Source organism: Aquarana catesbeiana, linkage group LG02, assembly GCF_042186555.1.
Source record: "Aquarana catesbeiana isolate 2022-GZ linkage group LG02, ASM4218655v1, whole genome shotgun sequence".
Lineage (NCBI taxonomy): Eukaryota > Metazoa > Chordata > Amphibia > Anura > Ranidae > Aquarana > Aquarana catesbeiana.
This window is the reverse complement of record NC_133325.1, coordinates 59,893,656-59,905,703: the sequence shown is the minus strand read 5'-3', so window position 1 is coordinate 59,905,703 and position 12,048 is coordinate 59,893,656. Positions and strand designations below refer to the sequence as shown.

The 12,048-nt window shown below is 43.7% G+C and overlaps 1 protein-coding gene across 1 annotated transcript in view; it reads right to left on the bottom strand.

Moving 5' to 3' along the window:
* The window catches only part of TYR (tyrosinase), a 45,913-nt gene extending 43,534 nt beyond the window's left edge, over positions 1 to 2,379 (bottom strand). Inside the window, exon 1 of the mRNA XM_073612965.1 lies at positions 1,437 to 2,379. Coding sequence (XP_073469066.1) covers positions 1,437 to 2,267 — 831 coding nt within the window. The 5' untranslated portion in view covers positions 2,268 to 2,379. The remainder of the gene's footprint in view (positions 1 to 1,436) is intronic.
* Positions 2,380 to 12,048: the final 9,669 nt, after the last annotated feature.

Here is a 12,048-nt window from a genome sequence, read left to right as displayed (position 1 = left end):
GCAGGTGACCCAACCCAGTTAACAGTTGGGTGGCTTAATTCTTAAAGTAGAACTATGGGAACCCCCTCCCCCATTTCAGATTGAGCAAGGAAGGGTTCTAACCCGTCAGATTTTTTTTTTTTCCCCACCATCTGTGTCCCATTGCAGATATTTCCCTTCACTTCCTGTCCCATAGCCAAACAGGAAGTGAGAGGAAAAAGCCTGCAAATTAAGGGAATTCTTTGGGGACTCCCAGGTCACCAGAACTAGTGTCCTGATTGGAAGATTTCCCCTCTATTACCTTTCTGGGGACAACCCAAAACGTGGATTTTTTTTTATTTTACTTTCAATGATAATGGTAAATAGGACAGAGTGTGAATCTCCTTAATGGGGGCACAGACAGCAATAAAAACTGACAGGTGTTCTAATCCTTCTGCGCTCTATCCAAAATTGAAAAAACAAGTTTTGCCTTTAGTTACACTTTAACATTTACTAAAATCGGTTTTGGGTGGACTGCTCTTAAAGTATCTGTCCAGCCACAAGTGTTCTTGGGTGGGAAAGAGTTGGAACCCCTGTTAGGGTTTAATATTCGGAGCCCCATTGGATATCTTTTCACTACGGCCGGCCATAGACGGAGCAACTTTCTTTCCTGCAACCACAGGGGGAGAAAAAATAAAAAAATTAAATAAATAAATCGCTCTATTCCCCCCATCAAAGTCAGTGTTGATGGGGGAATCCCTCCCGCGGAGCCATTGTGTTCTCCTGGGAGCAATTGTCACGGGACAATAATCACATGTAACGTCTTATCAACTTGTCTACATTCAGCCTGCCCATACTTGGTTCGAATCTCAGCCAGTCCCTGTTGAGCCAGCCATGATTCGAACCATCTATGGGCGGGTTTAGGGACAATCTGTCTTTTCTATGCATTGTGTAGCTCACAAGTGTGCATTGCCTTAAGGCAGCCCATTCATAATAAACCACAAGGAAAGCTCATGCTATTTTTTTTTCCAACATAGCTCATCTCAACCAACAGAACGTGCGGGTGCATTGAGGTGTGTTACATTAAGGACTATTCAGAATGATAGGCACTGCAATGTGCCCCTGCATTGCAATAAAAGCCGTGTTACCCCATGTTTTACCAATAGAGGGTTAATAATGGGCCCTTACTAATCCAGTGAGAATAGTTTTATCAGACTTGAAGTGAGGAAAAAAAAATCTGCAACAGGGACACCAGGAAACCCTATTAGATTTTCATCATTGCCTGTGCCCTTGTTACAGAATTTCTGAGGAACAGTAAGGGAAGGAAAATCTTTGATCCTGCACCACTCTATCCAACCCGCCCCCCCCCCCCCCCCAAAAAAAAAAAAAGGTTTTGGGTGGATTTACACTTGACAACTATGCATGCAAGGTAAAGGAGAAGAGACATGGCCCATCTCCAGGACAAGGGTGGAACTTACCTGCCAGGAGGAGAAGAAGGAAGCTGGGCTGAGGAGGACGTTGCTGGTAGGGTGCGTACCCCCAAAAAACTCATCGGTGCAGAGGTCACATTGTTGGGCATCTCTCCAGTCCCAAAAGGGAATAGTAAAATTATCATCCCCTGTCACCTTCTGGATTTCCCGTTCCCAAAGCAGCAAAAAGAACCTGTGCCAAGGCAGAAAGCCTGGGGCCTCATGGGCAAAGTCTATGTTGGCCCACACACTACCATCTTCCAAGAAAGCATCTCTGGAGGCGTAGTAATGCAGCCACACAAACAGATCGTAGACATTGATATCTGCGAACATCGGATTGGAGCCATTGTTCATCTGCTCGTAAGTGCCGGTGGAAATAACGTAGTCTGGGCTGATGGTACGCTTGGCCAAGTTGAGGTAGGCGATGAACTTGTCCTTCTCAGCTGTGGTCATCCTGAAGATCTCCTTTCTGATCATGTTGCGTCCAACGGTGCAGTTTGGTCCTGTGTAGCCAAACCTGCACTCACCGCAGTTGTAGCCCATGAAATTACCCTGGCATTGGCATGTCCTGTTGTAGAAGACAATGGGCCAGTTTTCTCGGTCATCGATGCCCGAGAAAGGGAACTGGGCACCCACAGAGGAGTTGGAGGGGACTACATCTTGGCACAATCCCCTGCCTGAAACTTCTCCACATGAAGAATTATCTCCTGACCAGACTGGGCAACATTCCTTGCTTAAGAGGACCTGTGCTGTGCTGCAAGCCCTGGGAAACTGTCCGTAGGAGGCATGGAGTACCAGGAGCAGGGTGCTAGCTGCTAAAAGCACTGTAGTACTTTCCATCCTGGTGATCCTCCTCAGACCTCTCAAACAAACCAAGGGGAAAAAAAATTCCTCTTCTCACTTATTAATTGAGCTAATCACATGCTCAGGCTTATATCACTTTTCCCCCTCCTCACTCCACTGAAGAACATTTACAATCCCACCCCTCATTAGCACTAGTGATGATCACATGAATGAAAGGAGTGACTTAAAAAAAAAAATATTCAGAGATGCATTCATACATTTTAGAAAAACGTTTTAATGTCAACTTTTGCAAAAGGAATTTAGTAGTCCAAAAATAAATAAATAAATAAATTATACTTGAATGACTGTTTGTTTTTCTAATTAAAATAGTGCAAACTATTATAATAAAAGACAAATTACATCAGCACAGTAGGAAAAGTGGAACTAATTAATTTATTAGGTTGCCATGTGACAAGGCTCTCCCAGTCCTTATTCATTAAAAGTTGTACTGATAAAACTATGATTTGGAACTTAGTGAATTTGACGGGTTTTTTTTGTTTTTTTTTTTTTACTATATTTCTTTATTTTGAATTATAAAATAAAAATGAAAGTGTACTTGAAATCTTCTTATGACATTCTGCTAATATTTTTAGTGAAAGCACAAAAGTCAACACATAGAAGAGTTATAGTAGAAAAAGACAAAATGGTTTATTGAGTTTTCCTCCCCCCCCTTTTTTTTTTTCTTTTTATCGTTTTTGAGTGTAGATCTATGTTTAAATTCGCTTACTGTTGACTGATTTACTACCTTTGCTGGCAGTCTGTTCCAAGCGTCAACTAAGTATTTATTTTACAAAAAAACATGCAAAAACGGAAAGCGACTTTTTTTGCTCGCTGTAGTCATCAATTGTAATTTGTAATTTTGTATGAGCCCCCGTTCACATCGGCGCGGCCTATTGCTGGCGACGGCACTGTCCCAATCGGTGCGACACCAACTTTGTGGACTGATTTCCAACAGTAGTTCCTGTACTACTTTTGGTAACTTCGAGGTGCAATTTCAATGGACATCTGTGCAGGAACACACACAGATGTATGTCTTTCAAATCGCCCCCCCCCCCAAACTCGCACTGAGAGCCGAACTCGCACAATTTCAAACCTGCGTTCAGGGTGTGAACGTAAATAAATATATGAATACTGCGCTATAAAATAGAAAAACAAAAGGAGCTGCGACTAAAAAGTGTTATACTACACCAAAAAGATATATAAAAAGCAAGAAGTCACGCTAATCAGTGAGTAATATAAATTGATGGGCATAAGCTAAGATATTGAGTGACAAAAACAACCCATAACACAAATTGATAACAGAAATAAATGACCAAAAATTGAACTAGGGTGCATCTACCAGCACGTATCTAAATTGTGCATCAAATGTGAGAGTGCAAATGCTAAATATAAAAAAATGGGAAAAAAAGTCCAAATAACAAAGGTCCATAGGTAAATTGTAAAACGTACCCTGAGATTTGAACGTTCGGCTACATGTAAAATTCTTAAACAATTAGTAACTTCTTGTTGACTGCTTCCTCAATTGAAGCTGTTTAATTTTATTGTGTTGCAAATGAGGCAGCTGGGGTCAGGAATGAAGTGGCTTGACCTAAATAAAGCAAGGGGGAAAAAAGTTCTAAAGAAAAGCTAGAAAGTATTATTTTTTTGAAAGAGTAGTTGATGTGTGGAACAGACGCCCGGTAGGGGTGGTGAGTCAATAAACAGTACAGGCCTTTATTACATATGTGCCATGTGTTAATGGAAAGCAATTAGTATACATTGCAGTAAGGCAGCCAATTGAAAATTATTGGCCGCCAACGCCCCAAACATGCCAAAAATCTGCAACTTTTTTTTAACGTTTTGGATAGAGCAGAGATGGATTAGAACCCCTGTCAGTTTCTATTGCTGTCTGTGTCCCTGTTAGGGAGATCAACCCTCTCTATTTGTCCTGTTTACCGTTATCATTGAAAGTGAAAGTTATGCCGCGTACACACGAGCGGACTTTACGGCATACTTTGCCCGGCGGACTTTTCGACGGACTTTACGATGGACTTTCCGAATGAACGGACTTGCCTACACACGATCAACCAAAGTCCGACGGATTCGTACGTGATGACGTACACCGGACTAAAACAAGGAAGTTCATAGCCAGTAGCTGCCCTAGCGTCGTTTTTTTTTCCGTCGGACTAGCATATAGACGAGCAGACTTTTCGACCGGACTCGAGTCTATGTTTCAAATCTAAGTCCGTCAAACTTTTGAGAAAACAAAGTCCGCTGGAGCCCACACACGATCGAATTGTCCGACGAAATCCGGTACGCCGGACCAAGTATGCCGTAAAGTCTGATCGTGTGTACGCGGCATTTGGCTACTTTCACACTGAGGCGCTCTAGCACTAGAAAATAGCCTCTGGAAAGCACCTGAAAATCGCCTCCCATTCATTGCAGTGTGACTTTTCACACTGGAGCGGTGCGCTTGCGGGACGCTACGAAAAGTCCTGTAAGCAGCTTCTTTGGGGCGGGTTGGGAGCCCTGTAAATAGCGCTCTCAAAACGCCCTGCCCATTGCAATGAATGGGCAGCGCTTCCAAAGCCCCTTAAAAGCGCTTTGAAATCGCCACAAAACTGGACTTTTTACCATTTTTTTGGGGGGGTAAAAACCGCCTCGCTAGCGGCCGAAAAGCGTCGTAAAAGCACCATTAAAAAGCACTAACGGCACAGGCGCTCAGTGTGAAAGTAGCCTAAAAGAAAATCACAAATTTTGGGTTGTCCCCAGAAAAGTAATACAGGGGAAATCTTCCAATGAACATAGCTTCCAACTGTCCCTGATTTCGAGGGACTGTCCCTGATGTGGAGCAATGTCCCTCTGTCCCTCATTCCCACTCATTTGTTTGCTCATTTTGGTCTGATCCATATAGTTGTATATAAAATGCACTTTTTATCTTCAAAAAGTGTTTCCCAGTGCTAAACATTTCATCCAAATTCTAAATTGCTGCATTTGCACATTTCAAAAGCCAATATAAAGGAAGAGTAGTGGTAAAAAAAAAAAAAAAAGCACTTGTGGGTTTAATTAACAATTTTTTTGTATAATTCTCCTATAAGGGGGCGTGGCAAGGGGTGTGTCCTATGCTTACATACTTTTGCTGATAGATGTCCCTCGTTCTCATCTCAAAAAGTTGGGAGGTATGCAATGGGGACACTAGTTCTGGTGACTTGGGGGTCCCCAAGGAGCTCCCTTAATTTGCAGAGATTTCCTCTCACTTCCTGTTTCGGCTATGGGACAGGAAGTGAAGGGAAATCTCATAATGGAACACAGATGACGAAAAAAAAATCTGACGAAGGGTTATAACCCTCCCTTGCTCTATCCAAATTGAAAAAAAGTTTTGGCTAAAGTTCTACTTTAATACATTGGGTGCAATTCAAAGTCCATGGCAATGCATAGATGCTAATGGGCCCTCAAAGCCATTCTTATTTTTATTATTATATGCAATTTATATAGCGCCAACAGTTTACGCAGCGCTTTACAATGTATAGGGGGGACAATACAATAACAGTACAGTTCAATACAAAAGGGACAGGAGGGCCCTGCTCGTAGAGCTTACATTCTAAAGGGAGGGGGTGGTGGTACAAAAGGTAATCGCTGCAGAAAATGATTTGATGAGGGTGGCTCAGGCACAGTTATGTGGGTGTGGGATAGGCTTCCCTGAATAAATGAGTTTTCAGGGATCTCCTAAAGGTGGACAGGGTAGGGGCTGATCGGACATACTGGGGCAGGGAGTTCCAGAGGATAGGAGAGGCTCTGTAGAAGTCCTGAAGGCGAGCATGAAAGGGAGGGAACAAGGGAGCTAGAAAGCAGGAGGTCCTGGGAGGAGCGGAGAGGACGATTTGGGCGATATCTGCAAATGAGGTTGGTGATGTAGATAGGGGCGATGTTGTGAATGGCCTTGTATGTTGTGGTTAGCATTTTGATTTTTACACGGTGGGGTAGAGGAAGCAATTCATAATTTACTACGGATATTTATAAAAGCAATGACAATTTATGCAGAACTTTACATTAAAATCAATCCCTGCCCTCTAGGAAGTGATGGGCTCGGGTGTGTCCAGATGGAACCCGCCAGGAAGCCGGCACTGCTCACCGCCATTCATAGGCAGTGAGGCAATTTCCTGCCCGGCAGCTGCGCATACACTCGCTGCCTATGATGAATTTCCTGTGTGAACGAGTCCTTATCGCTCATTCACAAGTGAGTTTGGGGGTGGTAAAATCCATGGTTCAGCTGTTTTTACCACCCACTAACTGCTACCCTCTTTAGCAACAGAGGCAGTGGGTAGGGGTGTACACCAGTGGTGGCTGGTGGGTTTTTTTTGGGGGGGGGGGGGCGGCAAACAACCCCCCCAGGCCACTGGTGGAGTGGCACTAGCACTAGCAGATTTAAATTTGTCAAACTCCAGCTAACACTTTATAAGCAGTTACAGCAAACAGTTTTTTTTTTTCTTTTGGGATAAATGTAGCAGAATCTCTGACCTCTTCCAGTCTAATGAGAACCTTCAATATGTGGTGGGTTGTAAGGCATAGTGGGTGCAAAGGTGGTAAAAGTCATTGGGCGCCAGACGCTTCTTGGATGTAAAGAGGTTTTATTTCTTTGACAGTCCTTTTTATATTTTGAAAGGGAAAGAGGGTTAGGGCCAGGAAACCCTTAATTAGTTGCAATTTCATTGGTGGACTCTAATGCCCTGTACACACGGTCGGACTTTGTTCGGACATTCCGACAACAAAATCCTAGGATTTTTTCCGACGGATGTTGGCTCAAACTTGTTTTGTCTACACACGGTCGCACAAAGTTGTCGGAAAATCCGATCATTCTGAACGCGGTGACGTAAAACACGTACGTCGGGACTATAAACGGGGCAGTGGCCAATAGCTTTCATCTCTTTATTTATTCTGAGCATGCGTGGCACTTTGTCCGTCGGATTTGTGTACACACGATCGGAATTTCCGACAACGGATTTTGTTGTCGGAAAATTTTATCTCCTGCTCTCCAACTTTGTGTGTCGGAAAATCCGATGGAAAATGTCCGATGGAGCCCACACACGGTCGGAATTTCCGACAACACGCTCCGATCGGACATTTTCCATCGGAAAATCCGACCGTGTGTACGGGGCATAAGACTTCAACAGGAGGACAGCCGTACAGGGAAAGGCCCCAGCAAGGTGCCACTTCTGCACATGCAGGATTGCTTTCTCCTATGGCAGTGATGGCGAACCTTGGCACCCCAGATGTTTTGGAACTACATTTCCCATGATGCTCAACTACACTGCACAGTGCATGAGCATCATGGGAAATGTAGTTCCAAAACATCTGGGGTGCCAAGGTTCGCCATCACTGTCCTATGGTAACAGTACTTAAACAGTTTATAACTCAAAGTAACAGTTCTCTCAGCTGTACTACAACTTCTCCGTGTAGTTCTTCAGCCCCTTGAGCTCCCGGTCTCTCACTAGATCCTCTGATTCACTGACTTTGAACCCTGTGAGCTCCTCAAGGCCTTTGCGGTGGTTTCTCCCTCAAGCGTCACCCACGCTTCCCTTCTGGGTCCCTAGCTTGGCACTTCGGATACCTTCAAGCATCGACCCTGCTGACCGGCTCGGTCCCTGGCTTGGCACATAAGGCTGCTCTGCCAGCGTCACCTCCGCTGGTTGGGTCCCTGACTTGATCACAGCCTGAAGTTTCCTGATTCTTCACTGTGCCCGTTCGGTGAGAGTATGGTTCCAGTACTTGCTTCAGTTACTTACTGTGGTCCCTGGTAATGGTGGTTGGTCCCTTAGTGGCGATAGCTTCCCTTCTACCTCTGACCACGACAGGTTTTCCGTCCGGCAGAACCGTCACTTCTGGTTGGACTGCAAGCCACAGTCCCAACCCTGCGCTGCCCTCTTACTCTGGATAGGCCCTCAAACAGCCTGGCAGCCTGATGCCCCTGGGATAGGCCCAATCTTTAGCCTAGCAGCCAGGGGCAGGCGACACCTGTCCACCCAGATGGCGGTCTGGGTGGCACACAAGAACCTGGATCACCTGACCTCACCCGAATATATAGGCTCTCCCAGCAGGCCAAGGGATTTAACTAAATCCCTGTCCATTGGCTGAGATACTCCATATACCCATAACCTGACCTTGAGTTGTCCTTCTCAATCTAATACCTCCAAATGCCCGGCCACCTGGTGGTAGAAGAGGAAAGTACAACCAGGCCAAACTTAGGCAGAAGTCAATGGATCCCTAATAATTAACTACAGTAGCTACTTATGACAATGAATTTGGCGAGGAGCTCCCTGACAAACCCCAGGGTGTTACATAAAGGTTTTACATAAATAAATAAAAGCTGATCATTGTGAACACCCTGTCAGTCCCATGCATCTAATCTGATACATTCTCCTGGAGAACTGGTGCTTTTAAAAAAACAGACTTACTGGCTAGATCACAAGTTGAAAATAGAAGAAAGAAAGCCTAAAAAAAATACTAATGCAGCCATCACATCTAAGAATTGGTAAGCTGCAATGTAATAAATGTTTGTTTTTGGGTTTAACACTACTTTAAGGGCTTGTTTACACATGCTTTGCCCTCTGAAGAGTGATCTCTATCTGATTGCTTTTCAGACGCATTTGACAGGTGGTGAGAAGGCATTATGTTCCCCCCCCCCCCCCGTTTTAACTCCTAACAGTCTGCACCACTTCAGTGCAATCGGGCGCATTGCAGACAGGTGATGGCGCGGCCCTATTCACTTGAATGGGTCAGGTTTGGTGGGCGGTAATGCCTGCTGAACATGACAGGGGGATTGTTTTTGCATGTGTACACCCTCATCTGACTGCCTTTGCAACTTAACCACTTAAGGACTGGGCCTATTTTTCAGACTTAGTGTTTACAAGTTAAAATATTTTTTTTTGATAGAAAATTACTTATAACCCCCAAACATTATATATTTTTTTAATACAATGGTGGTCGTTGCAATACTTTATGTCACACCATATTTGCACAGCGGTCTTACATGCGCAATTTTTTTTTTTTTTTTAAACACACTTTTTTGACTTAAAAAAAAAAGACAACAGTAAACTTTGTCCAATTTTTTTTTTTATACTCTGAAAGATAATGTTACGCTAAGTAAATTGATACCCAACATGTCACGCTTCAAAATTGCGCCCGCTCGTGGAATGGCGACAAAACTTTTACCCTTAAAAATCCCCATAGGCGACGTTTACAAATTTCTACAGGTTACCAGTTTTAAGTTGCAGAGGAGGTCTAGTGCTAGATAACAATCGCGGTGATACCTCACACGTGTGGTTTGAACATTGTTTTCATACGCAGGCGCAACTTACGTATGAGTTCGCTTCGGCGCGTGAGCTCGCCAGGACAGGGTGCTTTAATATTTTTCTTTTCTTATTTATTTTACTTTTCATTTTTTATTTTTACACTGTACTTTAAAGAAAAAATGGGTAACTTTTATTCCTATTATAAGGAATGTAAACATCCCTTATAATAGAAAAAAGAGCATGACAGGACCTCTTAAATGTGAGATCTGGGGCCAAAAAAACCTCAGATCTCATATTTACACTAAAATGCAATAAAAAAAAAAGACATTTTTTTTTTTTGCAAGAAAAAAAAATTCCCCTTTAAGACTGGAGGGCGGAAGTGACGTTTGACGTCGCTTCCGCCCTACAATGTTATGGAGCCGAGCGGGGGCCATCTTTACCTCACTTGGCATCCAGTCTGTGAGGGGAGAGGACTCAATCGTCTCCGCCGCTACCGACAGCTCCGGTAAGTGGCAGAGACGACCGAAGCATGGCGGGAGAGGAGGGGGGCCCAATAAAAGTGATCTCGCAGCGGATCTGTCACTGAGACCACTTTTATCTGAAATAGGACCGTCCGCTCTTGAGGATACCGTGGTTATGGCAGCTAGCTGCTGCCATAACAATGGTATTCCTCTTCAAACAGCCGACGTACAATGATGGCGGGCGGTTTTTAAGTAGTTAAGGGGTTGGGGCAATGAAAACGCGCCTCAACCCAGGGCCATCTTAATAGCATCATGGGCCTCTGGGTAAAGTAATGCATGGGGGCCCTCTACCAGCCTGCCCCACACCTACTCTGAAGAATTAAAGTTTAAATATTTCATAGAATTAAATATATATTTATTAGTACTTTCAATAAAATTGATTTTAAACAATAAGAAAACATGCCATGAATCAAGGACCAATCAACACAAAGAGCACAGTACGGGGGGGGGGGGTGCAGAAGGGCAAAATGCAGGAGTCAGGAAGGCACAATCCCAGGAGAGCACAGTACAGGTTCCAGGATGCTGTGGCCATCCGGGGACAGCTTAGTAAAAAGTGAGACTGACCTGTCAAATCTGGGACAGTTGGCAACTATGATGTAATTAAGGCACGGCAAAAGGGGCAGCTGCCCTGGGCCCCATCATTGTTGTGGGGCCCAAAGCAGCTTCCTCATACTTGCCAACTATCCCTGTTTAAATTCCCTTATCCCTTGAAGTTTTAGTCCCGTGCTGTGTCCCAATATCTCAGTGTAAAGTTCTGTTGCTGCTGCACAGCTCTGCCCTTTTGCCATGTACAGATGTCTCACCTGCAGACCTTGTGTTTACATGTAAATAACCTACATTGATATGTAAATAGTCGTGGACCACAACATTGATATGTAAATAGAGGCACCCTTCATATGTATATCATGTCCCCCTGAGGTCATATCTACCATCACTTCTGCCGAATGCTGCCCACTGGGGAGGTAAAGAAGCATGCTTGAAAGTCCTGCCCACAACTATAGTCATTAAGCCAAACATCAGCCTGTTCTGCAAAGGTAAGCAAATTGGAGGTGGAACCCTTCTTCAAAATAACATGGTGTCACAGCACCCTGAATTTTGGTGCATGTGAACAGTAATGAACAGTCATTGTGCGGTAAGGATATGCAGTAACCTCTAGGAACCAATCATTGAGCAGTAATAATGTGCAGTAACCTCTAGCAACCAATTAGTGAGTGGTATAGATGTCCAGTAACCTCTAACAATCAATAAGTGAGCGGCATTGATGTACAGTAATCTCTAGCAACCAATCAACAAGCAGAAGTCATGTGCTGTAACCTCTAGAAAATATACAGTGAGCCATAATGTGTGCCGGCTGCTCACTTGGTGTCCACATCTCCCATGCTCCTACTCTTTGAAGTGCACAACCAGTTGCCTTGGCGATTGTCAGGCGTCTTTTGTGAACACGTCTTGACTAATGGGCTGTGGATACATGTCTTTATTAATCCTATCGTGCCAGTGGGTGGATGTTACAGCCAGCATGTATACTCTTTTGTATTGTCCAGCATCTCTTGCTATACTTGCAGTGAATCTGTGATATACAAGAACATAATTACCCACTCTATAACTACCCCTGAAGAAGGAATATGCATACCACTGCACAAATAATTTCCGAAACATGTCATGTTTATATGTCTAGAGAATTCAGCTGGCCAACCTCCTTTCAGTCTGGCCAGTGATCTTCTGACTATTAGTTTGGGTCAATATGTACTAATTATTTCTTGTTTATGTTTATTCATTGATGCATTATTGCAATACATTTTAAATCACCGTGTCTATATGTGATATAATATTTATATATTTTATAACCATTTTTGTATTCAATAAAGTTGGCACTTTTGTGCCTTTCTTTTATTTATCTTGATTTCTTATACCTTACTTCTGCCATCAAAGTCCAAGGGTGCATCTTCCAATGCATTTGATGCATGTTCCCTTTATATCAGTAATGAACAG